General features: G+C 42.3%; 1 protein-coding gene across 7 annotated transcripts in view; it reads right to left on the bottom strand.

The window, feature by feature from the left end:
* Positions 1–9,646: 9,646 nt before the first annotated feature.
* The window catches only part of PLEKHG1 (pleckstrin homology and RhoGEF domain containing G1), a 248,994-nt gene continuing 242,081 nt past the window's right edge, over positions 9,647–16,559 (bottom strand). For all 7 annotated transcript variants that reach the window (XM_070796369.1, XM_019967594.2, XM_070796368.1 and 4 more), the window contains one exon: positions 9,647–13,208. In XM_070796369.1, coding sequence (XP_070652470.1) covers positions 12,145–13,208 — 1,064 coding nt within the window. In that variant the 3' untranslated portion in view covers positions 9,647–12,144. The remainder of the gene's footprint in view (positions 13,209–16,559) is intronic.

The following is a 16,559-nucleotide window of genomic DNA, read 5'->3' as shown; positions in this document are numbered from 1 at the left end:
GGCAACGCACTCCAGAATTCTTGCCTGGAGAATCCCACGGGCAGAGGAGCCTGGTGGGCTACAGTCCATGGGATCACAGACTTGTACATGACCGAGCGACTTAACACTTTCATTTAATGGACATTCACTGGACGCTGCTGAACATGGGTCACTGGCCAGAAAACGAAAATCACCCAGTTCACAGGGAATTTATGGGAATTCTCTGTACCTGAAACTGTCCTTAAAAAGAAAAAAGCTTTTTTTTGAAACTTATCTAATCTACCCTCAGGAGTTTCCAACAGTAACTCCACAACTGTAGTGACAGTTTACCAGGCCATCTGATGAGCGCTGACTACAATGATATTGACAAAGACTGTGAACTGTCTTTGTCTTCGTGAGACCACATATTGTACAATCTTGTTTATAGGAAATGTCCAGGATAGACAAATCTATAGAGACATAAAATGCCAGGGTTTGCTTATGGCTGAGGGCAGGGGAAATGGAGGAACTGGAGGTGAGAGCTGATGGGGACAGGGTTGTTTTCTGAGAAAATGAAAGTGAAATGCGTCGCTGTTTCTGGAGGAGAATCAAGAGAAAACATGAGAGGATCTGAAGCTGGAAATGAACGTGTTTTTCCAATATATGTACTATTATTTATAATGTATATATAGAAAAACCTAAAGGAAAAAATAAAATCACCCACAATACTGTCGCCAAGTCATAACTGTTAATTTTAATCTCTTAATTTTATTTGAAATTGTTTTATAAAATTGCAACCATAGACCTCTTCTTCACTTGGTGTATTTGTTTTCATGAAATTGGGAAAGGATAATATTCGAAATCATGACCTCTAATGGTTATATATTATAACCTATTTTGTGGATAGACCATAATTTATTTTACCTTTTCCTCACATTGTTTGTATTGTTTCCAGTTCTGATGTGAGAAATAACATTCTTTAATTTGCTGTTCCATAGCTGTGCGTTGAAGGCTTTCTATGTGTCAGGGCAGGGGTGGGAAGGTGAATTGGGGTCACACCTGTGATGGCAATATTTACCCATCTTCCTTTGCAGATGCAGTTCTCAGAAAATTTATAGCTGCTGAAAATGTTAAGTGGAAAAGAAACAGCACAGGGAAGTGGAGGATAAACAGCATAGCCACATCTTCAAAGAAAAAGGCAACCCTCCTGATCATATTGAATTGCAGTTTTTGAACTGCATGGTTCGGCATGGCACAGCAGGTCCCAAAGACGACTTCCCAGCACTTAATGAAATTTCTATATGGAAGAAAAATTTGAATAGAGAAGAACAAGTTAAAACCAGTACGCCTAAGCTAAACTGATTGGGAACGGTGAGCCAAAAAACTTAACTTGTTACTGTAATCCCTATTACAGAAACGATTCTGGCCATATATTGTGCTACAAAGCCGCCTTGAGGAAGGCACTTTGGAGAATGTTTTCAGTCATCACCAAAACCATATGATGATCCATACCTTTAAAGTGATACTTTCTATCTTTAAATTAGATCTCACGTTAAAGTATAATAATAAAGTTTACCTAGAGGCGGAGGAGCCTGGTGGGCTGCCGTCTATGGGGTCGCACAGAGTCGGACACGACTGATGCGAGTTAGCAGCAGCGGCGGCAGCAGAGGCCTTATAGGTTTTTTTTTTGTTTTTTTTTTAAACTGTATTAAAGTTATACTTTCTAATCTTAAAAAATTTTAAGTGTTTGACACTGTACTCAGGTCTGTCTCATAAAATGATTAACTGTGATCTTAGATATAATTTTTAAAAATCACTTTAAGGTCTAGAACAACAAATGCCAGGGCTGATCAAGCCAGTTAATGTATTTTACTCAACCTCTTCAAATCCTCATTGGGGTGACCATGGAGGCCTCTGTCCTCTGCTCACCTTTAACTCTTCTCCAGCCCCACCCTGAAGTCAACAGGAAGGCCTGAGTGTAAGGTGCTTACCTTTCAGATGAGAGCTATTTGGGTTCTTATATACTCAATCTGGCTTCCTAGGAGGCTCAGAGGTAGAGAATCCACCTGCCAATGCAGGAGATGCAAGCTCAATCACTGAGGCAGGAAGATCCCCTGGAGAAGGAAATGGCAATCCACTCCAGTATTGTTGCCTACAAAATTCCATGGGCAGAGGAGCTTGACAGGCTACAGTCCATGGGGTCCCAAAGAGTGGGACATGACTGAGCAGCTGAGAATGTTTGCATGCATAAAAACTGACCACCCCGATTGCCTGGGGCCTCTCTTGCCTTCTGAGATGGCCCACATCCAGAGTGTTTCCTCCCTGAATAAACTTTCTTTCACTTTACTATGGGTTGATTTTGAATTCTTTTCTGCACAAAGCCAAGAACTCCCTTTTGGCGGCTGTCCCAGGGACTCAGACATGATTTGGGATGTGACCATCCTTTTTCTCACCCCACTCTCTTTCCTGTAACACTTTGTAATTACATTTGCACATAGATCAAACAAACTTTATTTCCAATAGGGAATATATATGTATGGTTAATATAATATTTATGTCTCCCTCCAGGGCAGAAGACAGATAATGTTTGCTGTCCACAGAGTTAATATAACGCCTCCCTCCAGGCGTTTGACCCCTCCAGGGTCAAAGATTGGGCAAGTTGGCCAGTAAGTCTTTAAGATAAAGGATTCCTAAATCCAGTATTCCTAGAGTGAATGTTCCTATACCAGCCTCTATCCTAGAGTGAAGGAATCAACACTTAATAAGATAGACACAAGCTCAGGTGTCAGTTTACTGTGCGTCAGATCACATCAGTCCCTCAGTCGTGTCCGACTCTTTGCGACCCCATGAATCACAGCACGCCAGGCTTCCCAGTCCATCACCAACTCCCAGAGTTCATTCAGACTCACATCCATCGAGTCAGTCATGCCATCCAGCTATCTCATCCTCTGTCGTCCCCTTCTCCTCCTGCCCCCAATCCCTCCCAGCATCAGAGTCTTTTCCAATGAGTCAACTCTTCGCATGAGGTGGCCAAAGTACTGGAGTTTCAGCTTTAGCATCATTCCCTCCAAAGAAATCCCAGGGCTGATTTCCTTCAGAATGGACTGGTTGGATCTCCTTGCAGTCCAAGGGACTCTCAAGAGTCTTCTCCAACACCACAGTTCAAAAGCATCAATTCTTCGGTGCTCAGCCTTCTTCACAGTCCAACTCTCACATCCATACATGACCACAGGAAAAACCATAGCCTTGACTAGACAAACCTTTGTTGGCAAAGTAATGTCTCTGCTTTTTAATATGCTATCTAGGTTGGTCATAACTTTCCTTCCAAGGAGTAAGCGTCTTTTAATTTCATGGCTGCAGTCACCATCTGCAGTGATTTTGGAGCCCAAAAAAATAAAGTCTGACACTGTTTCCACTGTTTCCCCATCTATTTCCCATGAAGTGATGGGACCGGATGCCATGATCTTCCTTTTCTGAATGTTGAGCTTTAAGCCAACTTTTTCACTCTCCACTTTCACTTTCATCAAGAGGCTTTTGAGTTCCTCTTCACTTTCTGCCATGAGGGTGGTGTCATCTGCATATCTGAGGTTATTGATATTTCTCCCGGCAATCTTGATTCCAGCTTGTGTTTCTTCCAGTCCAGAGTTTCTCATGATGTACTCTGCATAGAAGTTAAATAAACAGGGTGACAATATATAGCCTTGACGTACTCCTTTTCCTATTTGGAACCAGTCTGTTGTTCCATGTCCAGTTCTAACTGTTGCTTCCTGACCTGCATACAAATTTCTCAAGAGGCAGATCAGGTGGTCTGGTATTCCCATCTCTTTCAGAATTTTCCACAGTTTGTTGTGATCCACTCAGTCAAAGTCTTTGACATAGTCAATAAAGCAGAAATAGATGTTTTTCTGGAACTCTCTTGCTTTTTCCATGATCCAGCAGATGTTGGCAATTTGATCTCTGGTTCCTCTGCCTTTTCTAAAACCAGCTTGAACATCAGGAAGTTCACGGTTCACGTACTGCTGAAGCCTGGCTTGGAGAATTTTGAGCATTACTTTACTAGCATGTGAGATGAGTGCAATTGTGCGGTAGTTTGAGCATTCTTTGGCATTGCCTTTCTTTGGGATTGGAATGAAAACTGACCTTTTCCAGTCCTGTGGCCACTGCTGAGTTTTCCAAATTTGCTGGCATATTGAGTGCAGCACTTTCACAGCATCATCTTTCAGGATTTGAAATGGCTCAACTGGAATTCCATCACCTCCACTAGCTTTGTTCGTAGTGATGCTTTCTAAGGCCCACTTGACTTCACATTCCAGGATGTCTGGCTCTAGGTGAGTGATCACACCATCGTGATTATCTGGGTCGTGAAGATCTTTTTTGTACAGTTCTGTGTATTCTTGCCACCTCTTCTTAATATCTTCTGCTTCTGTTAGGTCCATACCATTTCTGTCCTTTATCGAGCCCATCTTTGCATGAAATGTTCCTTTGGTATCTCTGATTTTCTTGAAGAGATCCCTAATCTTTCCCATTCTGTTGTTTTCCTCTATTTCTTTGCATTGATCGCTGAGGAAGGCTTTCTTATCTCTTCTTGCTATTCTTTGGAACTCTGCATTCAGATGTTTATATCTTTCTTTTTCTCCTTTGCTTTTCACTTCTCTTCTTTTCACAGCTATTTGTAAGGTCTCCCCAGACAGCCATTTTGCTTTTTTGCATTTCTTTTCCATGGGGATGGTCTTGATCCCTGTCTCCTGTACAATGTCATGAACCTCATTCCATAGTTCATCAGGCACTCTATCTATCAGATCTAGGCCCTTAAATCTATTTCTCACTTCCACTGTATAATCATAAGGGATTTGATTTAGGTCATACCTGAATGGTCTAGTGGTTTTCCCTACTTTCTTCAATTTCAGTCTGAATTTGGCAATAAGGAGTTCATGGTCTGAGCCACAGTCAGCTCCTGGTCTTGTTTTTGCTGACTGTATAGAGCTTCTCCATCTTTGGCTGCAAAGAATATAATCAATCTGATTTCGGTGTTGACCATCTGGTGATGTCCATGTATAGAGTTCTCTTGTGTTGTTGGAAGAGGGTGTTTGTTATGACCAGTGCATTCTCTTGGCAAAACTCTATTAGTCTTTGCCCTGCTTCTTTCCATATTCCAAGGCTAAATTTGCCTGTTACTCCAGGTGTTTCTTGACTTCCTACTTTTGCATTCCAGTCCCCTATAATGAAAAGGACATCTTTTTTGGATGTTAGTTCTAAAAGGTCTTGTAGGTCTTCATAGAACCGTTCAACTTCAGCTTCTTCAGCATTACTGGTTGGGGCATAGACTTGGATTACTGTGATATTGAATGGTTTGCCATGGAAACGAATAGAGATCATTCTGTTGTTTTTGAGATTGCATCCAAGTACTGCATTTCGGACTCTTTTGTTGACCATGATGGCCACTCCATTTCTTCTGAGGGATTCCTGCCCGCAGTAGTTACTGTGCGTAACTGACACAAAAAAACAGGCATGTTGATGGAAAGCTATAAAGCGTGAAGGTTTAGTGTTATAAATGTTAAGAAGAGGCACCTTCCCAGACCTGGAGAGTCATAAGAAGCTTCCGTCAGATCAACTGGAACCTAAAGGATGATGATGTTAACCTTTTCTGACTTCAGTCAACTAAAGCTTGGACTGTGTCAACCTTTACCCAAATTTTATGCCGAGTTATCCCGCCCAAACCCCTCCATAAATAGGCATGTACCCTTAAAATGTTCCCCAACTTTGCTGTTGGGGAGACACTGCTTTGGGAAACATCTCCAGTGTTCTCCTTATTTGCTGCAAGCAATAAATCCTTCTCCCCATTTTTGGCCTGGTTGTGTTTTTGGACTTGACAGACACCAAGAGGCAAACCAATGTTGAGGGTAACAATATGATTGCTCTGAGACAGTCTCTGTGGGTCTCCTGCATTTTGCATCTCTGTCTTATGTCAGTCTTGTTCTAGGCTACTGTGGCAAGGATATTTGTAGAGTAAACAACCTAGGAAGATAGTGTCTCCCTCCAGGGCAGAAGGCAAATATGTTTTCTGCCTCCAGAGTTAATATAACACCTCCCTCCAGGGTCAAAGATTGGGCAAGTTGGCCAGTAAGTCTTTAAGATAAAATGAAAGTGAAGTCGCTCAGTTGTGTCCGACTCTTTGCGACCCCATGGACTGTAGCCTATCAGGCTCCTCCGTCCATGGGATTTTCCAGGCAAGAGTGCTGGAGTGGATTGCCATTTCCTTCTCCAGGGGATCTTCCCGACCAAGAATTGAACCCGGGTCTCCCGCATTGCAGGCAGAATCGAACCCGGGTCTCCCACATTGCGGGCAGACGCTTTACCGTCTGAGCCACCAGGGACTGGGCAAGTCTTTAAGATAAAGGATTCCTAAATCCGGTATTTCTCAGCTGTGGAGATGTTAGATGGGTAGGCATGCATTGTGTCAGAGAGCTTTAACCAAGGAAGTCAATGGGAGACCCAGAGCAGCTATCTCAGTCCTAGAGACAGCAAGCAAAAATTTGCAAACTACCTCTTCAGGCTTCAGCACAAAGCAAAGTTTATTAAAGCATAGATACACTCTCAGAGGGAGATCCGGCTGTTTATGTAAAGTGAGACCAGCCCTCCCATACCGGCTTAAGTATGTTTATACGGAGTTATTCTGCCAGGAGGCAGAATGCACTTATGGGTGAGTGACAGGTCATGGGTGAGTGACAGGGAGAGGAGGTGGGGTGCCATCATGGGTGATGATTGCTGTTTGACTGACTGTCCCAAGGTCTGTAGCAAGTTCATTATTGCATATGCCCCTACTCTTGGTTCACTAAGAGAAACTGACCTAAGGGAGGGCAAAACCACATGTAGATTTTATTATGATGTTGGTATGAGTTTGTGTTTACTAGAGTTTATATGGGACTTCCCTTGTGGCTCGCCTGGTAAAGAATCCACCTGCAATGCGGGCGACCTGGGCTCGATCCAGAGTGTATATGGGGCTATCTAGGTAGCGCAATGCTAAAGAATCTGCTTGCCAATGCAGGAGATGCAAGAGACGCAAGTTCAATTCCTGGATCGGAAAGATTTCCCTGGAGTAGGAAATGGCAACCCACTCCTGGAGTAGGAAATGGCAGCCCACTCCAGTATGCTTGCCTGGAGAATCCTATGGACAGAAGTGCCTGGTAGGCTGCAGTTCATGGGGTCACAAAGAGTTAGACATGACTGAGAACACACACACACACACACACACACAGCATGTGCAGCCCAGGGACGTTCTCTCCTGTTTCTGTGCTCCATCTTTATCAAGATAAATTGCCCACCAGCTGATCACAGTTTCCGTTGTCCTGGGTGAGGACAGGGGAGGGTCTCCAAGGTGGGGACTTAGCTGACTGCTTCCCTCCCTTCTTTAGCCACCATCGCCTCTTTGCTGCTACTATCTGGGGAGGGTCCCCAGATTGTTGGGGCTCAGCTTGATTATTCCCCTCTTGCTTTTCTTTTTTGCCTCTGTCACCTCCTTGTTGTTAATGTCTAACTACCTAACAAAACCACCCCACTGTGCATATCTGGGCAGAGCGTAGCTTGCAAATGAGAAGCTGATGCTGAAAGTGGTCATGACTTCTGATGCGGAGGCAGGCTAACTTGTTAGTGTGCAAGCTGAATAAAATCCCAGACCCTCCACAGTTCTTAATCGTGATTTTTGAGCTGAATGTTGAGGACTGGGCAGGTTCTGTCCTGAATGGTAGTGGGAAGGCCATGCATGCAAAAGGAGCAGCTCCTACAAAGGCCGAGACTGATTTGAGGGCCTTTGTGCAAGATTTGATTCTGTCTGCGTTTAGAAGTATTATGCTGGCTAAGACTTAGGAGGATAGAGGTGAACAAGTCTGAAAATGGGGAAGACTGGCAAGACAACCTGATAAGAAGCTAGGTCAACATCACCATCCCTTACGTTCTGGTTGATCTGCTTCGGTGGTTGAGTGCTTCAGGCTGATCTTTACCATTGAAAGAGAACTGGCAGGCCTTACCCAACTCACACACTGTCTCTGATAGTGTTACTTCTCCTGCCTAATAACAATCTGTACTTTTGTTCCCTGTTGTTTTGTGCTTGCTCAGTCGTGTCCGACCGTTTGTGACCCCTGGACTGTAGCCTGCCAGGCTCCTCCGTCCATGGGATTCTCCAGGCAAGAATACTGGAGTGGGCTGCTATTTCCTACTCCAGGGGTTCTTTTCAACCCAGGGTTCAAACTAGAGTCTTTTCTGTCTTCTGCATTGGTGGGCGGATTCTTTACCACTTTGCCGCCTGGAAAGCCCCACTTTTGTTCCCTGGAGAGCATTAATTACGGAGACCTGCTCAAGGGCAAGCATTTTGGCCGGGCTTAGATCCCAAAATGGCTTAGGCCAAAAATGGCTTCTATCAAGAAAGCCACACCTGTTTCTCTTTCTCTGGGGACACACTACCTTATCTGCTTACGTCACCACCTTTTAGGATGATACTCACCTTTAAATTCCATCCTCAGATCTCAGAGTCACCTCATCAGAATCCAGGCCCAAAGAGACTTGATCTATTTTTTTCTTTTTAAAGAAGGTGAAATTTGGATTTTTATGTTAAAACTTTTTAAAATTTTGAAAACCAGATTCAGACTCCGGGTCACCAGTTTATAGCCTCTGATTTCACTAGTATATACAAGAAGGAATTTGCTTACCCGTGGTCTTGGGATGCTTGTATGGACAGCCATACCTTGCCTTGGGGTTTCTCAGGTTATGCTAGTGGTAAAGAATCTGGTTGCCAATGCGGGAGACATAAGAGGCGTGGATTCCAGCCCTGGGTTGGGAAGATCCCCTGGAGGAGGGCATGGAAACCCGTTCCAGTATTCTTGCCTGGAGAATCTCAGGGACAGAGGAATTTGATGGGCTACCGTCCACGGGGTCACAGAGAGTCAGACATAACTGAAGTGTGACTTAACACACGTGCACACCTTGCCATACAAACAGTAAGATACCTGAAGGCTTGTGTTTGCCCCATAGAGCGGATGATTTACTTGTTATCCCCACCCTGTTCTCTTACGTTTGAGCTGAATAAACATGGTTTTAGAAATAATGAAGTGAAACTGCTTGCTTCTCTTCCTTTCCTATTGTATGACGCATTGTGAATAAGCCATGGTCAGGAAAATCAAGTTTTGTTGTTTATCACAGATACACAAAGTGGGCTTTGCCCATGGGCTTGCATCACCGGGTAAAGTAGAGAAGTTTGCCTGTTGGCACTGAAAATATCTCAGCATTCTGGGCCCATCTCCTCTCTCTCACCGTGAAAGCCAGTCATTAGGACAGGCACTTAGCCTAAAGGGAATTTTTCAGGCTAAATTTAATATTTGAAAAGTAATCAAAAGATATAGAAAATGGTCTGTCACAGGCTGCTGTTATATCATAACACTTCTTTTCTTCTCTCTCTCTCTCTTTTTTGGCCACACTGAGAGGCATGTGTGATCTTATTTCTCTGACCAGGGGTCAGATCTGTGCCCCACATGCAACAGAAGCATGGAGTCCTAGCCACTGATTCACCAGGGAATGCCACCCTGAATTATTTTCTACACATTTTCTAATTATTTTCTAAGACGAGGCAAAGTAGTACAGTAGTATAATTCAGACAAATCTTGATCTTTCTAGAATCAACACACTAATTCACACTGTATTTTGCTTTGTATTTTACAAACTTTATTAAATAATGAGCATTACTAACTTTCATTATCTTATATACAGTATTTAAACTGTTTTCCAAGATGCATGGGGTTTTTTTGTTTTGTTTTGTTTTTTTGCACAAAGAACAGAGTAGGTGAAAAGTGAACTTATAAAAACAATTAAATCTTCAGTACAGAGACCTAATAAGAACTTGACATACACTTAAGTACATATAACTCTTTCCCTGCAATTATATACATCCCTACCCCACCTCCCGAAGAAACTATTTTTTTTTTTGAAACTATTTTAAACAAGAGCACTCAATGGATAACTTTGAGGGAAAATATGAACCTGATGATATATGTACACACAGATCTCAAAATCTGCATCCTGGCTGACAGAAGGGGTGTACAGAACTACAGATTTGTCCTAGAACCTAAAGACAACCATACAGACATTTTATACAGTAAGACAGCAGCCTTCGTGCAGCAGGGTGTCTTCCTATAAGTAATATCAAAGTCGTGCAACAGGACTGGTGTGGAGAATTAATAATTTCTGAGAGTAAGACACCAGAGTATATGGATAATACAGAATCTGGGTCTTACAAACTAAAAAGCAGAACTGGGAAACTGTGTTCCTGGGACAAGAAAGTCAGGTAACTTTGTTTTGTAAACACATTTACACATATCTCTAGCAAGTCTGAGAATCCACACTCTGTTACAATGCTTCTCTTTTCTGATACTGCTTCATCTTGAAAACTCATGTTATGTTTAAAGAAAGGCCATGAAAGAAGAAATGTTTCCAGAAAACTGTTCGTCAATATGGACTTTGTTTTATAAGCTACAAGAAGAAAGTACAGTACGGAAAAAGAAGATATGGGTTATGTTTTTGTTACTTAGAAAAGGAATGCGTTAGGTACCTGTGTATAAGGATGGTCACATTTTATGTTCTTAAGTACAAGAGGCATAGCACTTAAAGAGAAAAAAGAATTATGCTAAGATGACTCAAAGTACTGATTCAAATCAACATCATTGCTTATCTTTAAATGAAAAGCCCAGATCCCATTTCCCTATACAGACTAGCGTATCTTTTAAGATGAAAACAGAGGGTGGGGAAGGGACCACAGAATGTAGCTAAAATGAGAATGCAAAGGCCACTGTTTGAGAAAATATTCTTTTTTCATTTACTGGAGTCTTCAAAAAAATATTTTTAGAAAGCAGCAATAAATCCGCTATCATTTTTCTCTTCAGCTTCTTTAATTTTGTGTTTCACTCACAAGGTCTTGCTTTTGTTTTTCTGTTCCCTTCTGTAAAGAGTTGTATCAGTCATCATATCACAATGAACTGCTATTTAAAGGCCACAATTACAACATGAAAGTAAGATATGACTAGTCAGAACTTAGTGACCAAAGATTCTGCTCTTCTGTATGCCCCCAAACAATGAAAAAAGACTGCCATATTATGTCTGGATTAGAAAATAAATGTCATGGCCCTCAATAAAATCCTCAAGGCTGGGTTCAGGTTATCGGGATGAGCACAAGACTCGTGAAAGGGCATCTGCACAGCTGCTCTGGGAAGGCTAGCTTTAAAGGACACTGTTTTAGCTTATGGTTTACTTCGTGTTGATTAAAAACAGGCATAAGAAGTAGTGGAGGTTTCTATCTGCTCCCTACCCCCAACTGTCACATGATGAGATAATCAAGTTGTAACCAGATGTCAACCCATCTTCTCTAATAAGTCGATTTGCATTTTCTTGCACTTGGTTTTAAACCATTAAGGGAATCATTCATTTAACCCCATGGAACATAAAATACATCATGAGCAGCACATTCTTCAGGCTTTGTTCAGGAATACAGGTAAGAATTTTTGCTTATAGAAGATTGGTCATATTACATTCTAATTTCCAATAATTACACACTTTCTGCACTATAATGACCTGATGTAAGGAAGTCAGCATAGAAACCCTAAAATGGGTATCTAGACAATATTCTGATTAGAGATCCCTCATTTGAGGTTTTCTAGGGTCTTGTCATGAATTTAACAGAAATGTCACAGGTAAGCATGATCCTTTAAACGGCTTTAGTTTCCTTTCTTTTTCCTTCCTTGTCGCCTCTGAGTCCTAGGATAAAACTAACTAGTGGCTTCCAGGTAATAGGAGAGGATTATTGTATTTCTTAAAGTCTTAGTACTAATTGTCAGGAGAGGGGGAAAAAAATACCATGGCCATCATGTTTTAAAAAAAAAAAAGTCTAAAAATTTTCAAGGAAGATTGACTTACATGAAACATGAAGACCATCAGCATCAGAAAACAGTGTTACGTGCTGACATTTGCTACAGTACAATCCTGGCTGATCGCCAGACGTTTCAAAAAATTGTGCTATTAAAGAAAGTATATTTTACATCTCTGGTTATTACAAAGTTGTTTTAATCTGGTGCATACAAAACACCTCTCAGAATCTGTAACTCACGAGCATAGTAAGAAGTTAATTGAGACAGCTACTCTTAAGAACCTTTAGGCAAAGCTGCTTGAACTAAGACACTGAAATTTTTCCCTTAGAGACTGGACAATATTTTGCTGATTGGGAGATGGGCCCTTCCAGAGATAGTCATTCAGTTTGTCGGGATCATTGTATGGCGTCAGATACGGCGAAATCCCAAGTTTGCCACTTACTGGCTTTTTTGGAGTGCACGGACTATTCAAAGAGTAAGAAGTCGTGTGGCTGCAGACGTTATCTGCAAAGTCAGCGTCTGTAATCTTTGGGTCAGATTTCCTCCTCCGACTGTGAGACAGTTCTAACTCAGACTCATCTTCTTCTGACTTGATCTCCACATAGTCATCTTCGTCTCCTTCAGTCTCTTTGAAATTGGAAAAATAGTTCTGGGTAGCCATTTGAGCACTTAAAGGTAAATTTCTATTCACTACCAGAACTTTCTGCGAGTCCTGGAGTGTGAGATCTGAGCGTTTTTCAAGGCCCTGTTGACCTGAGTCAGCAATACTTGGCAGCAAGTCCTGGTGACTCTCCCACCTTGAACTTCTGTGTAGAGAGACAGGCTGCTGCTTTGCCACGCCACTAGGGTAGTTGATGGAGTCTGCAGACTTGTTTATCAGGATGGAGGAAGATGATTGGGACCTGTTATAAGGCTGAGATTTAGCACTGATTCCTTTCCGACCCAGAGAGTTGTAAAGATGGCCCTGGCAGGAGTTCTCTTTGTTTGGCTGGCTGACCACCACGCTGTGTCTCTGCACGAAGCCCAGCAGAGGGTCGGAGGTTTGAAGAGAAGGCACAGAGCAAGCTGCAGACAGTTGTTTTGGGGTACTTCTTGCATTGATCTCTAAGATGGGATATTTTGACTTTAAGTCTTGCTCTGGCCAGGGACAGAAGTCAGCTAACTCTCCATTACTATAGGTTGAATGCAAAAGCCAGTCCTCGCTACCTTGCTGGGCATGGGAAGGTGATGCAGAGCTGAGGTTGGAGGGGTCTTGAGGGCTGGCCCAGCCATCCTTCTGAGTCTTAAAGGGGGTCTCTCTAAATACAATCTGGTCATACAGTTGGGAATACTCAGCAATCCTGGCACCTGGAAGGAAAGTATTAAAACAATAAATATACACAGAATCACTTCTGCATGTGAAGATTAAAAAACTAAGAATGTTCTAATAACGTATTTAAAATATTTAAACAGTAGACAGGACTTTAAAGTTTGAGGATGAGAAATCATCAAATGCTAAGCAACACAAAATTAATTAATTAATTAAACTAACACAGTCTAAAAAAAAAAGCCACCTAAAACTTCATTTAATTTGACCTAATTCTGGATTATTTTATTTCAACAGCAGGTCTGCAAGGGTTCCCTGTTCGTAATGAAAATTTCTAGTGTTTTTTACGAGCATGGAATAGTGTCAGTGGATCATAAAACAGGAATCATAAAAATAAGAAAGTCAGCACTTAAACCCTGGTCAACAAAAAATAACTCAAGTAGTCATTAAAAGAAGCACACCCACCGTGCAATGGCTACTAACCCTGCCTCACAGGCTTGGCTGCTCTCAGACTACTACTACTGGAAGAGTCTGCTTCTAGCGGCTGCTCCTGTACTTTCTGTTTCCAGGCAGCCCCCCACTGCCACTGTCTGGGGATGTTGACAGGAGGTCCTTACTTCCAGGACTTCAAGACCACACGTCCCGACTGACCCACATCTCCTTTCCCATCACCGAGAAGCAGGCCACTGAAGTTTTCCAAGATAAGTCTTCCAAGTCTTAATGTCTTGGCTTTCAAGACATTAAGCATGAATCATCCTGTACATATAATCCATAATATAATGCTCTCTAGTACTGGTTACAGGACAGGATTTTGCCACCATTTCCATGAAAGCTATTGCCATTTCAGATTAAGCTATGAGGCCATTATCCTCTCTGCTCCACTTCTGAGTGCAGACATTTCCATTTATCAATTTTTGCTTTTTGGCTCTGCCAGGTGGCATGTGGGATCTTAGTTCCCTAGCCTGGAGACCAAACCCCTGTTCCCTGAAGTAGAAGCAGAGAGTCTTAACCACTGGGCCACCAGGGAAGTCCCAGAGTACAGACATTTCTAAAGACATTAACAGAACCAAGATATGGATAGAGAATTCTGTTGGGTCAGGAATGATCTAGAAGAGAGAGCCCAGAGACATCAATTTCAAAAGTTGTCTCCCCCCACCTTCCGGTCCAGGTACCCATATGACCACTGTAGCATCCAAGAATTCCATGAATCCTATAAATTGCTCAGACCACATCTACAAAGTCCCCATGAAAGGAAGCTATCTATCCTGTATATAAGGACCAGGAAGTGACAGCATATCTCCTACTTGAAGCCATTTCTATTTCTAGTAAATCATTCCTTGAAGTTAAACTAAACATTTAGTTGAGCTCCTGCCATTTCTTTCAAGTTTGTCTTCTGTGAGGACAGACAACAAGGTGCTGAAACTTCCTCAAAATTACTTGCCCCTTAGTCCCCGGAATCAGGATGAATAGTGTTTATCTTCTCATTTTAGGTCCTGCATTCATTCAGATCCTTTAGACTTTTGAGTCCAAATTCCTTTGAAGGACAGAGATTATTAGCTTAGAATATCTAGTAACAAACACTTGAACTCCTTAAAAGGCATAGTAAAGACTCTTGATACCAATTAAGATTTGGTAACCCCTTAAGACTGGAAAAGGTCAGTTTTCATTCCAATCCCAAAGAAAGGCAATGCCAAAGAATGCTCAAGCTACTGCACAATTGCACTCATCTCACATGCTAGTAAAGTAATGCTCAAAATTCTCCAAGCCAGGCTTCAACAATACATGAACTGTGAACTTCCTGATGTTCAAGCTGGTTTTAGAAAAGGCAGAGGAACCAGAGATCAAATTGCCAACATCTGCTGGATCATGGAAAAAGCAAGAGAGTTCCAGAAAAACATCTATTTCTGCTTTATTGACTATGTCAAAGCCTTTGACTGTGTGGATCACAATAAACTGTGGAAAATTCTGAAAGAGATGGAATACCAGACCACCTGACCTGCCTCTTGAGAAATCTGTATGCAGGTGAGGAAGCAACAGTTAGGACTGGACATGGAACAACAGACTGGTTCCAAATAGGAAAAGGAGTACGTCAAGGCTATATATTGTCACCCTGCTTATTTAACTTATATGCAGAGTACATCATGAGAAACGCTGGACTGGAAGAAACACAAGCTGGAATCAAGATTGCTGGGAGAAGTATCAATCACCTCAGATATGCAGATGACACCACCCTCATGGCAGAAAGTGAAGAGGAACTCAAAAGCCTCTTGATGAAAGTGCAAGTGGAGAGTGAAAAAGTTGGCTTAAAGCTCAACATTCAGAAAAGGAAGATCATGGCATCCGGTCCCATCACTTCATGGGAAATAGATGGGGAAACAGTGGAAACAGTGTCAGACTTTATTTTTTTGGGCTCCAAAATCACTGCAGATGGTGACTGCAGCCATGAAATTAAAAGACGCTTACTCCTTGGAAGGAAAGTTATGACCAATATAGATAGCATATTCAAAAGCAGAGACATTACTTTGCTAACAAAGGTCCGTCTAGTCAAGGCTATGGTTTTTCCTGTGGTCATGTATGGATGTGAGAGTTGGACTGTGAAGAAGGCTGAGCACCGAAGAATTGATGCTTTTGAACTGTGGTGTTGGAGAAGACTCTTGAGAGTCCCTTGGACTGCAAGGAGATCCAACCAGTCCATTCTGAAGGAGATCAGTCCTGGGATTTCTTTGGAAGGAATGATGCTAAAGCTGAAACTCCAGTACTTTGGCCACCTCATGGGAAGAGTTGACTCATTGGAAAAGACTCTGATGCTGGGAGGGATTGGGGGCAGGAGGAGAAGGGGACGACAGAGGATGAGATGGCTGGATGGCATGACTGACTCGATGGATGTGAGTCTGAGTGAACTCCGGGAGTTGCTGATGGACGGGGAGGCCTGGCGTGCTGCGATTCATGGTGTCGCAAAGAGTCGGACACGACTGAGCAACTGAACTGAACTGAACTGAACCCCTTAAGAGACTGAAAACCTACATGGACTTACCCATCCTGAAATATACAACGTTTAGTCAACTATGAAACCCAGCCAATGTCAGCTGGAACTTTAGGCCTGTCTTTGGTTAGCAGTCCCACCTGAAAGTCAAGATGGTTCTTCCTGAGCCATTCTCACCTACACCATGGCTCTGAGCCTGGTGCTACAGCTCAATTAGGAAGGCTCTGTACTTTCACAAGCTTCCAAGAAAATGACAATTTGGGAGAGAACAGTGAGGGCTAATTTTAAAAATTCAGTTAAACTACTGCAGCACCAAAATTTAACTCCAAAGTCTTATAAGAACTGTTAGCTCTTGATTTTTAGAACATCTCAACAAAACCCCAGAAAAATCTCAAACCATGTATTATTC

This window comes from Bos indicus, chromosome 9 (genome assembly GCF_029378745.1).
Source record: "Bos indicus isolate NIAB-ARS_2022 breed Sahiwal x Tharparkar chromosome 9, NIAB-ARS_B.indTharparkar_mat_pri_1.0, whole genome shotgun sequence".
In the NCBI taxonomy this organism is placed as follows: Eukaryota; Metazoa; Chordata; class Mammalia; order Artiodactyla; family Bovidae; genus Bos; species Bos indicus.
This window is presented reverse-complemented; position numbering and strand designations above follow the sequence as displayed.